Raw genomic sequence first — 19,187 nt, forward strand, 5'->3', positions numbered from 1 at the left:
TATTGAAAATTTCTAGAAGGTATCAAAAAGGAAAATAAAGTACCTAACTTTAATGTATGTATTCCAAATTTAATTAAACATAAAGAAACATCGACCAATTAATACATAGACGTGCCATATATAGTAAAATATTTTAAAAAGTAGTATATAGTTACTTAGAATGTATATTTATACCAGAGCTGCATTCAATGACCATGGAAATACTACCAAAAATTGGAATATATCCTTTTTTGGTATATAAAAACTGTATTTACATGTTAACAATCAATAACCTTATAATTTTGACCCATTTATTTCTTTTCACTGGATTTTGGGGAATGCAAAAATTATATTAACTCAAATTTATTATACTTTTTTAATGTATTCCTATCAGTGCACCCCTGTAACTAAGAAGATCTCCGCAATCGCACCGCTAGGCGTAGTTTGGCGTTTACAAAAAATATTTTTGTTTTTGAAAGTTAATTGTTTTAAGCTTTGTTAATCACGCATAAATAAATATTTACCATTGAAAAGTTACACAATCCTTTTTGCAATGTTAATCGGAAACGTTTTTACACGCTTTCATGACACATGCGGGCATTTTGGTTTCGATTCTAAATGTCACACCTGGCTGGCGATCTAAGAATGACTAAATACAAGTTGGGTATCACAAAGTGCTTGGACATCATTTAAGTTTCATCATTTTTAAAGTCTCAGAGCGTGTCTATGTCTATTAATAGGTCGATGGGTAACAAGAATAATGTTCATAAATGATGCTTGTTAACGACTTAACTTTATTATAAAAACAAGTTTACGAAATTTGAAAATACCAACTGGAATAGTATCGACAAAAGTATTGTAAGTGTAAATTTGTATTTCGGCTCACACCGTCCTGGAAGTCCATCTCTTGACTTTATTCCGCTGAACTATGGGACGCTGGATTGACGTGGGAGGAGGCGAGAATGCTGGCTGGCAATAGGGTGTCCTAGAGGCAACTGGTGATGTCCACATCCTCCATGTCGTCGCTACTAAGTAGCGGATGTGGGAAAGAAGAAGAAATTTGTATTTCAGTTGCACAGTAGGGTAATTTAGCATCATCCATCTTCTGCCATGTATTAATTAGTACTAATATATGAAGTATGAATATAATATATCACGAGTTAATTACTACAACTAGGCAACTTCAAAATCAGCATTTGTGAGTTATCCTCTAAAAACACATTTTATAATCCTCCTCTGTGAATGCTACAAATTGACAAGTCATGCATTCAAATAATAATAGGTTGCAATAAATCACAACTTGCCTATTTGTAGCACTCATGGAGGAAGATACAAATATGTGTTTTTTTTTGGGTAACTCAAAAATGCTGATTTTGAAGTTACCTAGTTGTAGTAATTACCCCACAATATGGCAGTCCAGTAAGACTTTTACTTTCATACTATTTGAGTTTATTACGAGTCACTAAATGTTAGAAAATTCATGGCTAACAAAAAGAAATTTACATTCACAATACTTATCTCAGGCACCATTAATTGGAGAATTTTTAAGTATTTGGAACTTGTTAGGCACCTATGAGAAAATAATTTTATTCACTGATCATGACACAAATGCATAATTGACATTTCAAATTTCAGGCGTCACGACAATGCTCAATTTTTTCACCACATCAAACGGTTTCCGTTCTACTCTGCCAGTTGTGTCAAACCTAACTGCTATGAATGTTTGGGACGGAGTTTGTATGTGCTTCATATACGCCTCCTTACTAGAATTTGTCTGCGTCAATTATGTGGGAAGGAAGAGACCTTTACACAATGTAGTCTACCGCCCGGGGGAGAACCCAGTTACTCAGGTGAGACCTTAACATACACACCCAGTACTGGCACGGTTTTCTTGCTTCATTATCATGGCTTTGTTGTAGACCTAAATTTTATACATCAATATCTAGGCTTCCGATTTTGATGAAGGGATGTAAATATCACAAAAGAAAATATAGAAAATTTCAAGTATTGCAAACACGGGAACAGTAGGTACACTTATTTAACCATTTAACTACAAATAATAAACATAATGTTCAAATCTGCAAATCAATAAAACATTTTTTTCAAAACAAATTCCGTAATTCCAGCAAAATCTAACAATCAGTGTTTATACTTTAATATTTTGCATAAAAATACTATTAAGATAGGTAGTCTTTTATATATCCTGTGATGCAGGTATTTTCCTCCCGAACCCGTGATGGACAGTATTATTTCTTGTAAATTCAGTTATGGAACATAATGTTCTCCAAAACACTATGATGAAACATACGTTTCTCCCAAACCCCGTGATAGAATGGTTCTCCCAAATCAAATAGTGGAACGGTCTGGATTCTCTCTAATCATACTGTTTTTTTTTTGTTTTTTATTAACATTATTTTACTACTGAAAACGGTCATTAATATTTTAAGATAAAGGCAATGCAGAACTTGCATTTTATTTTAGATAAACTGTTTAATTTTTCTTTCTTAGTTTAATGTTTTATCCAAATCCCAGAACTGAAATCTTCGACGTTTTGACAATTCAAAATTTTATTAAATCCTTGTACAGTTTTAATAGGATATTTACATAATTTTTAAAAATACAACAAAATAAGCTCAGATTTTACTTACGTTTTTTAATAAATAAAAAAAAACAGAATTGCGCTCGACCTACTTGTTACATAAATACTTTTCAAATTGAATTATACAAGATAGCTAAAGCCAAACTTAAAACTTCATCCACGACGATTTTAAATACAAAAACTGTTTTTTTATTTCCATTAGTTATCAAAATTATTGTAATATTTCATAAAATTATAAAATCTTGCACAATAAATCCTTATTGATTTGCACCAATGTCTATACTATGTGTCAATGTGTGTGTGTGTGATATAAATGTTATTTGCTAGCTTGTTGTTGTATGAGTGTTATTTGTTTTTTATATTATACTATATGATTAGAAATTTCAGTAGATAAAATATTATTTAAATATAAAAGATAATGCCAAAAAATAAAAGGCCACACTATAACAAACTGCAGGCTACTATTCATTTACACAAAGAGTACACAAACATCGTAATTATTTACATACCGATTTAACAAGAACTACATATTTTCTATTTAGCTATCAAAGCAAAATCAGTTAGTTTTTTAAAACTTTATTTTGAAAACGTATCCCATTAAATATGTTTTATGTATTATTCAATTTTCACCAGTAAAAAATATTCATTGGTTTATTTCATTTTTTCTCTCCATCTTTCTTCTTAGTGTAGTGTAGGTAATCATCATCTTAGTGTAGGCATTCTATGAACAGGGATCTGGGCCCACATTACAATGGGAAGTTAACATTTCTCTTAAATTTTATCTACTAAGTTAAATTAAGTTAAATTCCTGTAAAGTGGAAAATATAATATGCATACAATTATTTTTCTAAACATGTTCAATTACAGGTTACTGATGAAGATACTTTAAATTTTCATGCAAATATACACATTTTCTAATAAATATCGATTTTACTTTATAGACAGTCGAAGATAACTCTGTTAACTTCCGATTGTAATTTCCCTCCTGGGTTTGATAGCCGAAACAATTCAGTGTATATTTTTATTAATATAGCACCATGACCTGAACTTACGTTTGATTATGAAAAGGCTAAAACTAATTTCCTGAGAAGCAGAAGCTCAGAGGAATGAAGGAAAAATAATAACCCGTAAAACAAAATGCCATTCAACAAACAAGAGAAAAAAAAATTCATTAAAAGTTATACGTATAATTATTTTAATGCTTGGATTATATTTTAAAATACAAATTCTGATTTCAGTTTCATAGGTAGGTACTGTACTAGCCATTGCTTATACATTAAGTTTCTATTTTTTCTCGATAGCTATTTCCATTGTGGTTGGAAGCATGAAGAAATTATTACCATATTTTATTCTTTGCATGTTTTCACTCTTCGCATATTTCTTATTCAGAAAATACTTATTATTTGTTACTGGTTTTTCTTAAATTCATATTTATGAATTTTCTCCTTATATTTACAGACAGCTTTTCACAAGTAGTGTTACAATTGTTATTTACCGACTTTTTAAAGTTTAAAAACAAAATTCAATTAATAAAATTTAATATCTTAACTTTTTCTAAAAATAAAACAATGCAATCGTTCACTCGTAAAACAAAATATTCATAAGATATGTATGTTTTAATATTAAATATTTGCAGAGCAAATGCTGTTTTCCTTATTTGGGAAGAAAAATAAACTCATACAGCACATCAATTTTTTTAATTTATTTAACTAGTTTTAAAACAAACAAAAAAGTATATGTTTCCAAATTTGATATAAAACGCTAGAAATTTCTTATTAGCTTCTAAAAGTTCTTCGAAGTTTTAAAAATATTGAAGTTATTTTCAGTTTTAAATCTTCTAATCATACTATTTAAACATTAATTATATTTAATAAGAATCAATCTAATTATTCGAGGAAATAAAAATAAAAATCAGGAACATCAAACTAGCGTTGGAAGCCTAATGTATAGGACCTTCGTTACCAATTACCAAGAGGCCTCCACAAAGGCAGTAGCTTGGATAATCCAGTGCACTGGTACCTGGTTACATGGATTATGTCTTTTTTAAGATATATTTTTTTATTTATGTGGGGAAAATTAACTAGAATTTATCATGATCAGATTAGTGTGTGATAATTTGTTTTTTATACTTAAAAAAAAAAAATAATATGGCAACATTCCTGTCTTACAAATAACATGTACAGAGCTTTGAAACACTTGAGTTGATCAAAGCATTAGGATTAGATAGTTTTCATTGTAAAAGTCTAAACATATTTATTTTTTAAAGAAAAATGCGACAGATTTTTTTAAAAATATTTTTTTTTACTGAGTTTTGAATTCTTTTCACACTGATAACTCTCCCTGATAATTTTGTATTTCCAATTTTGAAAAACACGAGAACTGTGAGTGGGTAGTATTTCCTGTGATAAAATGTAGTTGTAAGGAGTTTGAAATTAAATTATGATTTTACAAAGTTTTTGTGTTGTATGGGATTATTTTCCCAAATGAGTCATGTGGCAATCAATGGGTCATATTGTGTCGTTTGTACGTCATGTGGTTGTGGAGTGAACCGTGTGTGATGTTTTACAGCGGCTACCGGCTGTCCTGAGCAGAATAGGCATTATTCTGGCAAGTCCCTTGGTAAGCTAATTCGGCACTTTACATCTGCTCTTCACACAACCATAAATATTTTCTTCACACCGATCGCTTCACTTTGTAGAGGAGGCAGGGCCGACTAGATTGAGATGACACAATAGATGCTTTATCGTGTACAGTGTAAAAAAAAAAGAGTAGAAAATAATCTAATGAACTGGTGATTTTATAGTAACACATTAAAATCATCAGTACTAAAATAGAGCGTTGTGATTTTGTCCTATGTAACAAAATGCCTTGACGGCCTCCGTAGTGTAGTGGTTAAGATGCTTGACTCAAGCACGGATGGTCCCGGGTTCGATTCCCGGTGAGAACACAAAAAAATATATGTGATTTTTCTCAAGCCTGGGTATTCTGTGCTGTAATTCACCACTTTAATTGGGCCTCTTGTGGTGCAAAAAGAAACAACTTGGTGTTGACAGCATACATAATCAGTTGTAATTCTGATTTCGTCTGTTTTCTACTATTAAAAAAAAAAAAACTGTAGACTAAAAGCAGAAAGTAACATCATCCAAATGTCTAGTTGTTCCAAAGTCAATTGGATAAATTCAGATATGATCACATCATTAAAATACTGTAGGTAATTCGAAATTAATTTTACAAAATAACTACATCTTTAGTAAAAAGAATATGACAAGCATGAGAATCTTATTTAAAATCAAGTATTTTTTGTGTTTGGTGTCTTGAATAATTGTGCCTAACATCAAAATATAAAATAATTTCAAATCTATGTTTGTTTTAGACAAAATTTAACTTCACAGAATAATGTGTGTATAATTGATATATTATATTTAGAACGCTTTATATTCTTTATGCAATCAAAGTGTGAAAAATGGTTTATTTAGATTTGTAGAAGATTCATATTATAACCTATTGATATAAATATATTGTATTTATATCTAATCATAATAATTTTAGTTAAGAGATCCTATATTCCATCCTAAAATACAAATGACATTACTGTCAGCCATAGAATAGAAATAGTAGCTATGGTTTTGTCATTCTTCTAATAAACGTTGCCTCCTCTATACTTCATTCTGTCCTTCGCTTGCATTCTCTTTATTTATATTTTGTTTAAAGTACAAATTATGTTGCAATTATTCAATTGCTTATACGATGTCATATCTATTTCCATATTCATAAAACGTTTGTAGGTATTGTTTAACTAAAGCCATATCATGTTTGCCAATGGTTAAAAAAAGTTCATGAATATCAACAATAGAATTAGCTCTTTAAAATTTTACTATCAAAAGGTCTTTTTTTTATAAATTTCTAAGCTACCAATGCTTTTTGGCAATAACTATTCACAATTTGGAAAATGTGCACGCAAATAAAAAAAACATACCAAGTCCATACTACATACAATTAATTGGTTCCAGTGTCACAGTTGTATTTTATATCATTATGGTCATATTTATACATACTCAAATCCCAAACACAACCTGCTATTTAATTTGACTTGTTTGATAGAAAATATTTTAGTGTTTAAAAAAACATTTAACTACGTTGAAATCATGTTTCCCGACATATACATCACTCATAAGCTAAAACATAATGTCGGCTTCCTGTGAAAATATTCTAAGTCCAAATATTGCCTAAACTGAGTTAAACATGTAAAAAAAACTCTCTACCGACCGTACCGTACCGTGTAAAGCATTTAAATCTATAAATTGACTGTACGCCATTTGGCGGTAATAATAAAAACTTTAATAAGGGTGGTCTTATTATAACCACCTTGAAATACTTTTATGCATCAGTGGATGTGGAGTTTTTATACATCTGACAGTTTTTCCAAAAAATTTCATTTTCAATAAGCTCAATGAATAAGTTAGTTAATAATCTTAAGAAATCTAATGTAGGTAAGTCGTTTCTATAGATACGTTAACATTGATTGAAACATAAATAATAGTACACTTTAAAAATGCAAAAAAAAGTATTTAAATTCATTATACAGACATAGATAAGTAGCATTCGTATTTTATGTTGTCAAATTATTTTACACAAATGGGTTGTAAGCATGTGGCTATTGTCGCAGACTCGGGGATCAAGTCCAAGATTTGCAATCCATGTCTTGATTCTCATTTTCTAATAATAGTAAGTTATTTATAACTAATTTGTTTTTTTTTAATAAATATATTTGTTTTAAACTTCCAAGTCTTTGATTTCCACCATAAAGTAAAAACATGCAAGCTTTTTATTAATTTTATTTTATTATCTAAGATTAAAATTTATAATTCATCCAAGGAGGGTAAATTTTTATAAACTTCATATAAAAAAACTTCTCTACATATAAAACAAATATAATAAATAATAAGTTTGAACATTTACTTTAAAAGAAATAGAATGTGTTCACAGTAAGCCGACCACAAGATAGGTGTGTTTTAATATCATAAGGTAACACCCACCTTATTGATCATAAATTGACTTCATGAAATAATATAATATATCTATCTATATCGCTTTATTAATATTTTGGTTGATATTTATTGAGAACCATAAAATATCTGTTATTATATAAACATTTTTAGAAAATCATGAGGCTTTTTATGAATAAAATTGGAGTCATATAAAACATTTAAAAAGAACAAACGACTTTTAGAATGATGCCAAAAATAAACATAAACTATTTTAAATATGTATCTTTTTCGGGTATCCCGTGTAAATTGGATTCATTCCGACGCTTTGGCTACCATTGCAGGAGCCATCTTTGGGGTAAACAGAGAGAACATCCAGTTTACCCCGAAGATGGCTTCTGCAATGGTAGCCAAAGCGTTGGAATGAATCAAACTTACACGGGATCACCCAGAAAAGATACAAATTGATAACAGTGACCGTGAAAACCTACATACCTATAAATTATTTTATATTTCTCCTTAATAAATGTATGATCACAAGGCTTATTCAGCATTTGTTATATGAAATAAATTATTTGCTCTGAAATAATAATGAATTAAAAAATAGTTAATAATGTACACATTTTACAATTTGAATGTTTAGGTATGCATGATGAATTATTTATAAGCTTGCATAATAATTCTTGAATCTACTTCAATAACTATATGCTAACAAAACTATAAGTTAAGCATAATTATTGTTTAAATTTATTTATATGCAGTCTAGTATATAACAAGTACTATGTAGTTTAAATATCATTGCTATTAAAAAGAGATTTGTTCATAGTTTAATTTAGCTGCATAAGCTAGATATCTAGTCTAGATAAGCTAAGACTTTAGGCAGAGAATAAGTTTAGTTACTGATGAATCATAAATCATTCCGTTAAATGGTAGATTGAATTGTAGATTGTTATTGAAACTAACAACCTTTAAATAAAGGAAATAGATTGCTGTTGGAGCGAATAGAAACTTCATGAAAACAAGCTTATAGCGCTTTTGTACTTAACCCAAAGAATTAATTACTGAATCACTATTCTTATTTAACAAAGTTTAATATATGCATTACACGACACAATGTACATTGCTCTTTGATTATGGCTACCTTTTGATTTATATTTATTCAGTATTTAAGACACGCATTTAAAAAAAAATACAATGAAAACAAACGTACCAAAACATCTAAATGCAAATTATTAGGTGACGTACTTTGCCAACCTCTCCAATTTTAATTATTTTCCAAGGTTTATTTTTTTTCTTATTTACTAGATTAGATTACATACTTGTTTCATTATAGAAGACTAAACATGTTTGTATAGTTTAGTCGCAGAAGTTAAAATTTCTTTCAATATTACATTTAAAGTGTATATTTTTCACTTTACATAATTTACCCACGTTTTATAAATTATTTTTACTTATTTTTTATGTTATGACTTGCCAGCTAAAAACTTCACACGGTCATAGTAGGAAAAAAAAAGAAAATACTCAGATAATACAAAAATCTTTCAAATTCTTCTGTAAAACTAATCAAAATAGAATTTCATCACAGATTTACAATAAGAACTAGTTACACTCATATTTAATTTACAAATAGTATATTTTATCGTATATTTACGAATAGTATATCGAATCAGAATAAATAAAAACATTTTTACACAAAAACAAATCTGAAAACTTTTAAATACACAAGATGTCATTAAAACATAAAACCAAATAGTTTTTAAATGTCTAGGAATCGGTGGAATCCGTTATGAAGAGTCACCCTGATATTTCAGAAGCGGGGACAAGCAAATCAGTAAGTTGGTTTGGTCTCAAGTCAACATCACTACCCTAAACCTTAACTGTGGAAAATGCTCGGATCCCTGCATTGATATTTTACCCATTTTTTTACACTTACTAACCAAAACTCATATTGTTTTCTTGCCGCTGGGAAATGGACAGCCAGTAAGTACATTAATTCCTCCAAAATAAAAAGCATTTAATAATGAAAACATTGCATTATGCTAAATTTATAAATGTAAACATGAACTGATGGAAAAAAGAGAAGCCAAACAGTATTATTATAGTATTGGTGTTTTTTGTTGATATTTCTTGATAAAACTACACAGTTAATGATTTTGATAAAATTATAAATAAAGTTATCAATAAAACTTCATGGTTTAGTTTTATTTTTTTATTATTTTCAAATCCATCAATTTCAATCAGTCAAAAAATCAAAGTATTCGCCATGTGTTCTTTTCCCACCTTTTAAATAATAAATGCTTAATCCCAATTTTGGTCCAAAAACTCCCAAAAATGAACTGTTTAGCTAACTAGTTGTAAATATTTATGTTTTCTGTCCCCTGTTAAAATACTTATTTGATCTTCTGATCTCCAAAATATGTTAAGAATTGTATAAAAGCTGTAAACAATTCACCAGTCTTGAAGATGCCTACTTAGGGGAAAGCGCTTGTTGGTCAAAATAATAAAAAAGTAGAACTAAACCAAGAAGTTTCATTGATAACTTTATTTATAATTTTATCAAAATCAGTATTATTATATTCTAAAATGTGTTAATATTATTTGTACATATACCTACCATCCTCATTATGAAATTTTGCATGCATACCAGTTTCTTAAATTGCACAGTGACTTTTCATTATTTACTTGACAAAATTCATAGAAGTTGTAATTAAAATTGTATATACATTATACATTTTGCTTTTACAAATCATATATTTTCTTGTATAAGGGAATATGTGAAAAAATATCTGCTGATAACTTAGGGTTTGCTGAGAACCTACGAATACTAAAATATGACTAAAATCAATTCTGACAGTTTTTTCTGCATGACAATGAATTTGAAAAAATTAAGAAATTGGCACAAACGTGACCTAAACTTCAAGAGTTCAATGGCATCTCTTCATGCCTAAAGCGTAAAAGCTTTTTATAACATAACATAAGCTGCATATAATGCAATAAGTTTATTGTGATAAAAAGTTAGTAGATAAAAGTAAAAATATTTTAATGATTGTGTTTTTGTTGTTTCCAGGGAGAGAAGAAAAGAGATTCAGTTGGTCCAAACGAGATAGTTGCCTGCACTAATTGTGCGGGGGGGCCAACGCCTTGTACACACTCAGCCAATAACGGTTGTGCTACAGAGGTAAATATTTATTTATTATTTTTAAAATATTTCGTCGATGACACTGTAATACTGCGTTGCCTAAAGTTTTTACGAAAATATTTGTAAAAATATTTTTTCAAACATGGAGTAGGGCATAAATTCCTTCTAGGGACTAAAAACTGTTAGTTTAAAATTATTGATATTTTAACTTTTAATTATTCTAATTCTCCCAAGGGTATTTTTACAAGGGTACGGAACAATTTTTAGGTTCCCCTGTAAAAAGTACAATTGATAAACGGTATTGCAGTATAACTCACAAGTTTTAATTTAATATTCTTGGTGAAATTTTTTACTGAGAAATAACTTTGATAGCTTTGAAACAAAAACAAGATTGTTACTTTTTGTTTTTTTATTTTTTATTTGTCTACTTAAAAACTATTTATATATAACAAACAAACTGTCATTAATGTTTATTTTATTTAAGCAATTTGTTTGTATGTTAGAGTTCAGTAATTCGGTAAAACAACGATGAGCTAATTAAATCAAAATAATAATTATTAAGTTTCACATTCGCGGGGTTCACGGGTTGAGAATCGCCAGAATTCTGTTTACACTTGATGGATGAGATTTATGACTGTACACTAGACTTGGACAAAGGGAGAAACATGTGATATCAAGATATGCTCTAGCACTTCCTTCACGGTAATGGTTGTTAAAACTACCCAGCAAGTTAATACGCAAGTATTAATTGCTTAGTGAGTATTATGCAACTCATTACTGATAGACCGTCGAGAGTAATCTCAGGAAGCTGGCTAAGTACATGGAGCTGTTCCAAAGTGCATGAAAGCGGCTGCTTGTAGTTTAGACAAACCTCCATGAGATAACCCTTTTGGAGTGCTGGGTCACATCTCCCAGTACCAGGACTGTTCCAAAATGCAAGGAAGCGGTCTGGGAGTTGAGATGAACTCCAGGCTTGAAAGCAAATATCTTGTACCGTGACTGTTCCAAATAAGGAAGTGGTATGGTAGCTGAGATAAATAACTCTGCCTTCTATGGCAGGTACATGACCTTTTATAGGTGAACTTTGGTGAATATTGTAGTGGGGATGATTTCCTTCAGGGCTCCACGGGGGATAAAGCGCGCAGAGGTAACCAATCAGATGCAATGATAGAAAAAAAACATTGTGGGGCCGAGACAGCAATATATGGGCAAAAAATCATAGGCACCCTTTTCGGCCGCACATTACAATCTGTCTTTAAATGGTAGAGTTGGAATTAAAAAATGTTGTCAGGTTTTTGGTAGAATTTAAAAGAACTATAAAAAAAAATGTTCAACTTCAATCTTCAACTAGAGATACTTTTAAAAACAATTCAGGAAATCCATAGAAAAAAATTATTAGTAAATGAAAATATTACAACAGAGATGGAGAACATTTTAGATTTGCGTGAAGTTATAAGCTGAAACCTTTATTGATGCGGGTGAGACTCGTCTAACTGAATTGTTTCACCTACATACCTGGCAACGTCTGTAAACTAATATTTTTCAATTTTTATACATCTTGGACCAGTTAGTTTAAATTAATTATTCAATACACTTTTGATTTTAATTATGAATGCAACAGGATAGCGAAGTCGGTACTGATGTTTCCTATATACTGAATTAGCAAATATACTAACAGTAAAATGTAATGTATTTTTTTATGTTATTTCAGACATGTTTTGTGCAAGTTCGTAAGAAAGAGCCTCCGCACCCAATCAGAGTGGCCAAGACAATAGACGTCATTGCACGCATCACATTTCCTACTGCATATTTTGTCTTTTTAATTTTCTTTTTCATCCATTACAAAGGGTTCTCTTAATACTCCCAAACCCACTAACTAAAGATTGAGACTTTGTCACTTAAACAGCCGTGTTTATTGATATTTCAATATGCTTGTACAATTCTTATTACCAATAATCCTATATTATACGAGTAATTGAGTGCTTTTCCGTACATGCGAAGTGAGTTTTTCAGAGTATAGAGTTTTATTACGTAGATTGGCGTGAATTTATCTCAAGCAATACTTTAAATATTCGAGTTTTAAGGTCAGTTTTGGCTTTTACATTCTAAAGGCTCAACGCAATTGTTTGAATTTTATTTATTTATTGTAAGATATGTTGTTGATATAGATTTAAGGTACGGTGTTAAAGGAGACTAGTCAATAATTTATTCAGTCCTCACATTTTTAAAAATCTTCCCTTAGAACATAATGGTGACCTAAATACAATGCACCCACGGCACAGGGCGATGAGCTGTTTTATTAACTCCCCACTAATAAGTAGAACATTGAAATTACTTTAGTCCGTAATAGATATAATGTTTATATAACAATTTTCACATAAATCAATGAAGCAAAATATAATTGAATTAATATAGATATAGCTTTGATTGTGGTGACATTATTATTTCATAACTTGTAATAGTTACATTGCATACAAGGTGGGAAAATTATGAAAGCAAAGATGACCAAATAAATATAAAATAAAATAACTCCAACCCTAAAGGACACCTAAGGATACTTATTAATACATGATATGATAATAATTTTATTTCATTTATCAATGAATTAATAATGCGTTTTTGGTTGTTAATTAATTATTAACAAAAAATATTTTGTAATATTGCATGTAAATTTACTGAGTTAATTTAATAATTTTATTGACTTTTATCGATATATAAAAATAGAACATTCTAAATAAATACGTTTTATTAAAAGGAAGACACAGAAGCCAAACCTTCACTGTGGCGGTATAGTTAAAGATAAATTCTCCGATTATGAAAATACACAATCAAACATAGAATTAAGAATAGTCCGGGCGATTAAACTACTCTTAAAAGAGTAGTTTTGCATTTTGACCCATTGATTTCTTTGTAGACGTCGTTCAGTACGCAACTCAACGATTTGAATTCAACTATGCCGTGTTGTGTTGTTTTTAAGTGTAGAAATACTGCTGGGATCTTAAAAAAAAAGGATGAGGAGGATTTAATTCAGTTGAAGGTTTAGGCATAGTTATGCCGTGTTGTGTCGTTTTTACGCATAGAAATACTGCTAGGATCCTATAAAAACAGGATAGGATCACATTTCATGCGTAAGTAGGAAATGCACTACTTAAATTTTTTTTTTTTCTATCAGATTGTCAAAGAAAACAAATATGACATTTTATTAGTGTTGCCAGGGTATTTTAATTTTTTACGCTACTTTGGAAAACTAACGAAAATTGGACCTCTCGGATTTAACAACGCCGTGGTAAACATTTGACCGACATTATCTTTAAAACATCAAATATTATTTAACATGACATAAAAATATCCATTTTATGTAAAATAAAATTTGTTTTATTTTTTAAGTTCAAAGTTCATTAATTAAATTACTCTTATTAAATGACCCTTTACTTATCTACTCTGTTGTGTCAATCAATGTTTCCGCGTGTACAATAAAATTTTAGAGAAATCAACAAATTGATTTTTTTTAAATATAATTATCTGTGTTGATTATATTTTTCGCGATCTGGCAACATTACACAGCGACTTCACGCATGTGCGCTGCGAAAGTGGGGGTTTTTTTTTGACACAGTCCGATGTATTCAAATATGATTCTATGCTCCTTCTGGACTATTCTTAATTCTATGCTATCAACCCTGAATCTTCAAGTTTTGAGATAAATACATTGATAGCTAACGAGGGTACCGGTACCTAATAGTATGCTTCTTTACACACTGGAAATAACAAAAACCATGTTCAAGAGAGCATTTTTTATTTTATTGCGATATATTTACACTTTAAATCGCTTCTAGGTAGCTACTTTTTATCACAGATAATTTAAAATACCAAAGAGAAATAAGTCAATTTTAATTTGACATTGAGCATTGAATAGAATTTTACAATTAGGACAGCAGTAACGGCAGCATATAGCGGTTAAGATTTGAAAATTCGAGGTAGCTACGGCGCATGTGCCGTAATAAGCATTGGCAACACTGTGCAAGAAATATTGCCACTAGGAAAAATAAATATTACTACTTGATTTTTTTTATAGTTATATCTTTGTGAAAACACACATTAACATGTCGATAGAGCCAGTTTTGTAATACTGTAATAGACAGTGATAGTAGAAAAGTTCATTATACCGTCTCGATACATACCGATGAAGATAGTGTTAGTAATCACCACAATGGATAAAAAAAAAAACTCTAAACTTTTAAATCAGGAAGCAAGAATAATCTTCAATTTATAAAAATAAAAACAAAGGGAAAATCTGACTTTCTCATTTGGTGAAAATTAAACAAATGTATGTAGGTACAAATTGTGTTTCTTGCTAACGAACATAAGTAGTGCCTACTTATTCAATCAAAACTTTTTTTATAAATTTAATTCACAGAATGCGCATCGATAATAGCATTCCACGTGTTAAAATTGCTATTCTAAGTCAATAAATTAGAGTAGATTTTTTATATGCTTGGTTATTGGAGTGTTATTAATCACATTTATTTTAATCTACTGCTTTACTTCACTGGAGTTTATATGGATCTAGGTTTGTATTAAGATAAGTTAAGGCTTAATTATTCAAAATATTTCCTTACATTAATAACATTTGTGTATTTCTAAAAATTGTAAAATATAAAATTCTATTATTACCTGCACATTTACTTAGTACGGATTAAATCAACTCATTGTTATTCTTTTTTAAATATATTTATAAGCTTATTTTATATAAATTTCATATATTAAAAAAATGTATATAAACAAAAATATAAAAAGAAATGTGTTAAGATTCTGTGGCTCAAACGTAAATTACAGCAAGCTCATTGTCTTGCATTAATTTACTTACACGCAGAAATAAAATAAACCAGCTAAAAGAAGAATCTAAATTTGTTATAAATATACATGTATAGATTTGAATTTACATAAAAACCCAGTATCCCAAAAGCCTTGAGAGGAGTGCCTATGTTATACACAATCTTTTCGCCATAATAATATATTCATAATTCATGTTTTCTCATTTGAGTTGTTGCTGCAATTTTATTGAATAATTACAACAAACAACTTATGTGAAAAAATTATCTTATTCTAAATCATCTCATGATCGGAAATATTTATACACGCCTCTTGTTGTTAAATTTGTAAAATTATGTTTATTGCTGCACCGGCACAATCAATGCCTTCACACTTTTCTAAGCCACGGACCAATACTTGTTTAGCACATAAGAAAATATATGACCATTTCATATTGGCTTCTACCATGCTGACTAAACATTGATTATACCAAAGAACATAATACATACGCTTTATTAATTTTACACCTACTTCTAACATCGCAACTTGTTGCAGACAGTTATTAAGTGAAAAACCAAGAGTTTTAACTAACTTATACATTATATCATAATTCAATGTCACCGCTTTTGTATATCTGTGGTACTCTGATTATTGAATGAAAACATGGTGTTTGAACCTGATCAAGAATGTTTATATAATGTATTGAAACAATGTTCCATGGTTGGCCAATATCTATGTGATAAATTTAAATTAAAAAACTTGATATATACTGACATATCATTTGCTTTATATAGTAAGCCATAAATATATGTAAATGTTGACTAAATTGCTGCCTCATGAACTCGGTGAATATAAAATTGAGGGTTAATCAAAATATTGAAATTTATCCAATGCATACAAATTGTACTTATTTGTAAAACGATTGTATTATACTGTGTTCATACAAAACATATTGTTATTCTTTTTAGTTGCATTGTTTCATATACAAAACGGAAACTGTAATACCTGTTTGGTTGAAAAATTACTACAATTATGTAAAAATCGCAAGAAAAAATCTCCACACAATAAATATATATTTTATTTTTAAACAGTATTTTAACTACTGACAAATTTAAGTTAAAAGCTTTTTCAAAGTGCTAAGTAACATTTTGAAATTCATTGTTAACGATGTACATAGATTTCAATTTAATTTCATGACTGCCATAAAAAGCTGTCACGCTGATAATTTTAGTAGACCCATCTAGTCATTGTGTATTCCAATCATTAACAAGTCGTAATGTTATCATTGAAATTCCTAATTTCAAACATGTACTTTTATATTTTCTTAATTTGCTAGTCTTTTTTTGAAGTCCATGTAAATAAAAAAGATATTCTTGGGATTATTTTGATGATCACGTAATAAAAAATATTGCAGCAAAAAAAATGCAAACTGGTGCGTTATATAAAATAAGCGAGCAAATGTAATACGTAGGGATTCTTTAGTTTTGCAATGTTCGGTTCAAAATAAATGCATTTTTTCTATTAAATGTCACAGAAGCAATCACCAGGTACATAATACTCATAGATTTGATAGAAAAATTTGAATGGTGAAATCATATAATATTTATGTACTACCAACATATTTCTTACAACAATATTTTGTAAACTATAAAACTGTTTGGTACTTTTTACTAAAAATGTACATACAAAATTAAAATGACCAGAAACTTGTCAATTTTTTTCACGTTTCTGAATTTACATAAAACATCAAAGCCATCTGGATCTGATAGCCAGAAATTCTAATGAAATTAATGGAAATCATTGACAACTGACTGATCCAAAAATTATTTGAAGTATTTTGTAAAATTCTATGTAGTTTTCATATGAGTCCTCAATTATGTCTACCGTAAGTTTAAAGTGTATAATTCACAGCCTTGGTTCGGGAAGCGGGTTAGAAAAGTAAAATATAATTGTAACCAAAACATTAGGAATATTTAATGAACGATGTACATTTGCAATTATTATAAAGTCTTATTTACAAAGCGAGTGATCAATAACATACACGTGCGTTGCGGGAAACAACTACAGCAGTTTGTTTAAATAAATAACTGTTGGGTGAATTCTGTAAAGAAATTAAACATTAATCACAGCACAGCTGAAAATACTGAGTGATATTAGTGTTACGCAACCTAAATAATAAAAGTTTATTATGTTGCTGTACCAAAGAATTTTGTATAGAGTTCACCAAATTCATTCACATTTTATCAGAAACTGTACATGAAAAACATCTAATAGCAGTTGAGGGTTACGGTTTATTTTTAGTGATTTTTCTTATTTGATCTTAAGCCAACTCAGATCTGTAAGTATAATGGCTAAAATTAATCGATGGTATTTCGCAATTACATATTATTCGAGGCATTGGCGCATCTTTGTAAGCAAACAAAATATTTTTTTCTTTGAAAGAATCAATTTTTAGATATAAGTAGAAATGTTTTTACAGTTAGTATAATAATATTGTTTCAATGCACCAACTATTTGTAAGATATCCAAATTCAAGAGAACATCGCAATGTTTCTCGAGATAAATTCAAATCGCAATAAACACTGTTTTTACGTACATTCTTCATGATATTAATCATATTCACAAATAGTATTACGTTTGCGCTGATAACCTTCTTACTAAGTGCAAAACATGTTCCTTGATCTTTCTGCAAGATAAACGTGGAGATTTTATATATTAATACATAATACATATTATGTGTACATATATTTATAGGAGAATCAAAATGATATTTTGGAATAATTTCCCACTGAATGATGTTAACGAATACATGTACATATTAAATCATTTATAACAGTTCTACAATGTTACAGTGAAGATCTCTAATATTCCTGTTAAGTACCGCCAACAAATTGATATAATCAAACTGTCCACCTAATATGTATCGAGAATTAAGTGATAAATACCAAATACATTATTGTCAGAATAATATATTGTTAACTATCACCAATGTACCATTCTATGGTTGTGTTACTATGTCCACAACAAATTTGACAGTAATATTTTGTTGACACTAAATGCCTCTGTAAATAATTATAATGTATATATCATCAATATTTTATGAATTTCATTTCATTAAATTAAATCACACGGTCGTCAAACGTCATTTGTGTTTTTTATTACATTCCCAATCATTTACATGATCCCAAGAAGACGGTTACTGCGCTTACTTTGTACAGCAACAGCAACGGCAACAGCTACACTGTAAGGTAGGCTGATCACCATAAAATGCATACTGAGAAATTCTCATCTTGGCGATAATAGTAATGTTGAGATATCTGTCGAAGAAACCGATACCAGGACTCGCTTACAATGGGAAGTTGACGTTTATCATAAATTTTATACACAAAGATTTAGTTTTCTGTAAGAAAAATAGAATATGTATACAATCTTTTTTTCTAAACATGTTCAATAATTACAGGTCACCGAAGAAGATACTTAAATTTTTATGCAAATGTACGCATTTTCATACATAAATATGGATTTTACTTTATCCCATCTCGATATGTACCGATGAAAACGTTTGTAGTTGCCTCCCAGAACGAGTTGGACAATGAATTTATAATGATATAATTACTGTAAAAGCAAAAAAAGGATATGATAATTAAAGATGGAAAATACTCCAAAACTGTGGGCA

At 29.4% G+C, this 19,187-nt stretch overlaps 1 protein-coding gene across 3 annotated transcripts in view; it reads left to right on the top strand.

Annotated features, from left to right (window-relative positions):
- Window positions 1-18,656, top strand: part of pHCl-1 (pH-sensitive chloride channel 1) — an 88,971-nt gene extending 70,315 nt beyond the window's left edge. For 2 of the 3 annotated variants that reach the window (XM_088240799.1, XM_088240798.1), the window contains exons 8-10: window positions 1,615-1,829; window positions 10,631-10,741; window positions 12,414-18,656. In XM_088240799.1, the coding sequence (XP_088096925.1) occupies window positions 1,615-1,829; window positions 10,631-10,741; window positions 12,414-12,560 (473 nt within the window). In that variant the 3' untranslated portion in view covers window positions 12,561-18,656. Of the gene's footprint in view, window positions 1-1,614; window positions 1,830-5,146; window positions 5,198-9,540; window positions 9,544-10,630; window positions 10,742-12,413 lie in introns of all 3 variants that reach the window. The other variant, XM_088240800.1, reaches the window with a different exon arrangement.
- Window positions 18,657-19,187: the final 531 nt, after the last annotated feature.

The sequence above is a fragment of the Micrasema longulum genome, unplaced genomic scaffold (genome assembly GCF_059751315.1).
Source record: "Micrasema longulum isolate JH-2025_06_02 unplaced genomic scaffold, ASM5975131v1 h1tg002603l, whole genome shotgun sequence".
Lineage (NCBI taxonomy): Eukaryota > Metazoa > Arthropoda > Insecta > Trichoptera > Brachycentridae > Micrasema > Micrasema longulum.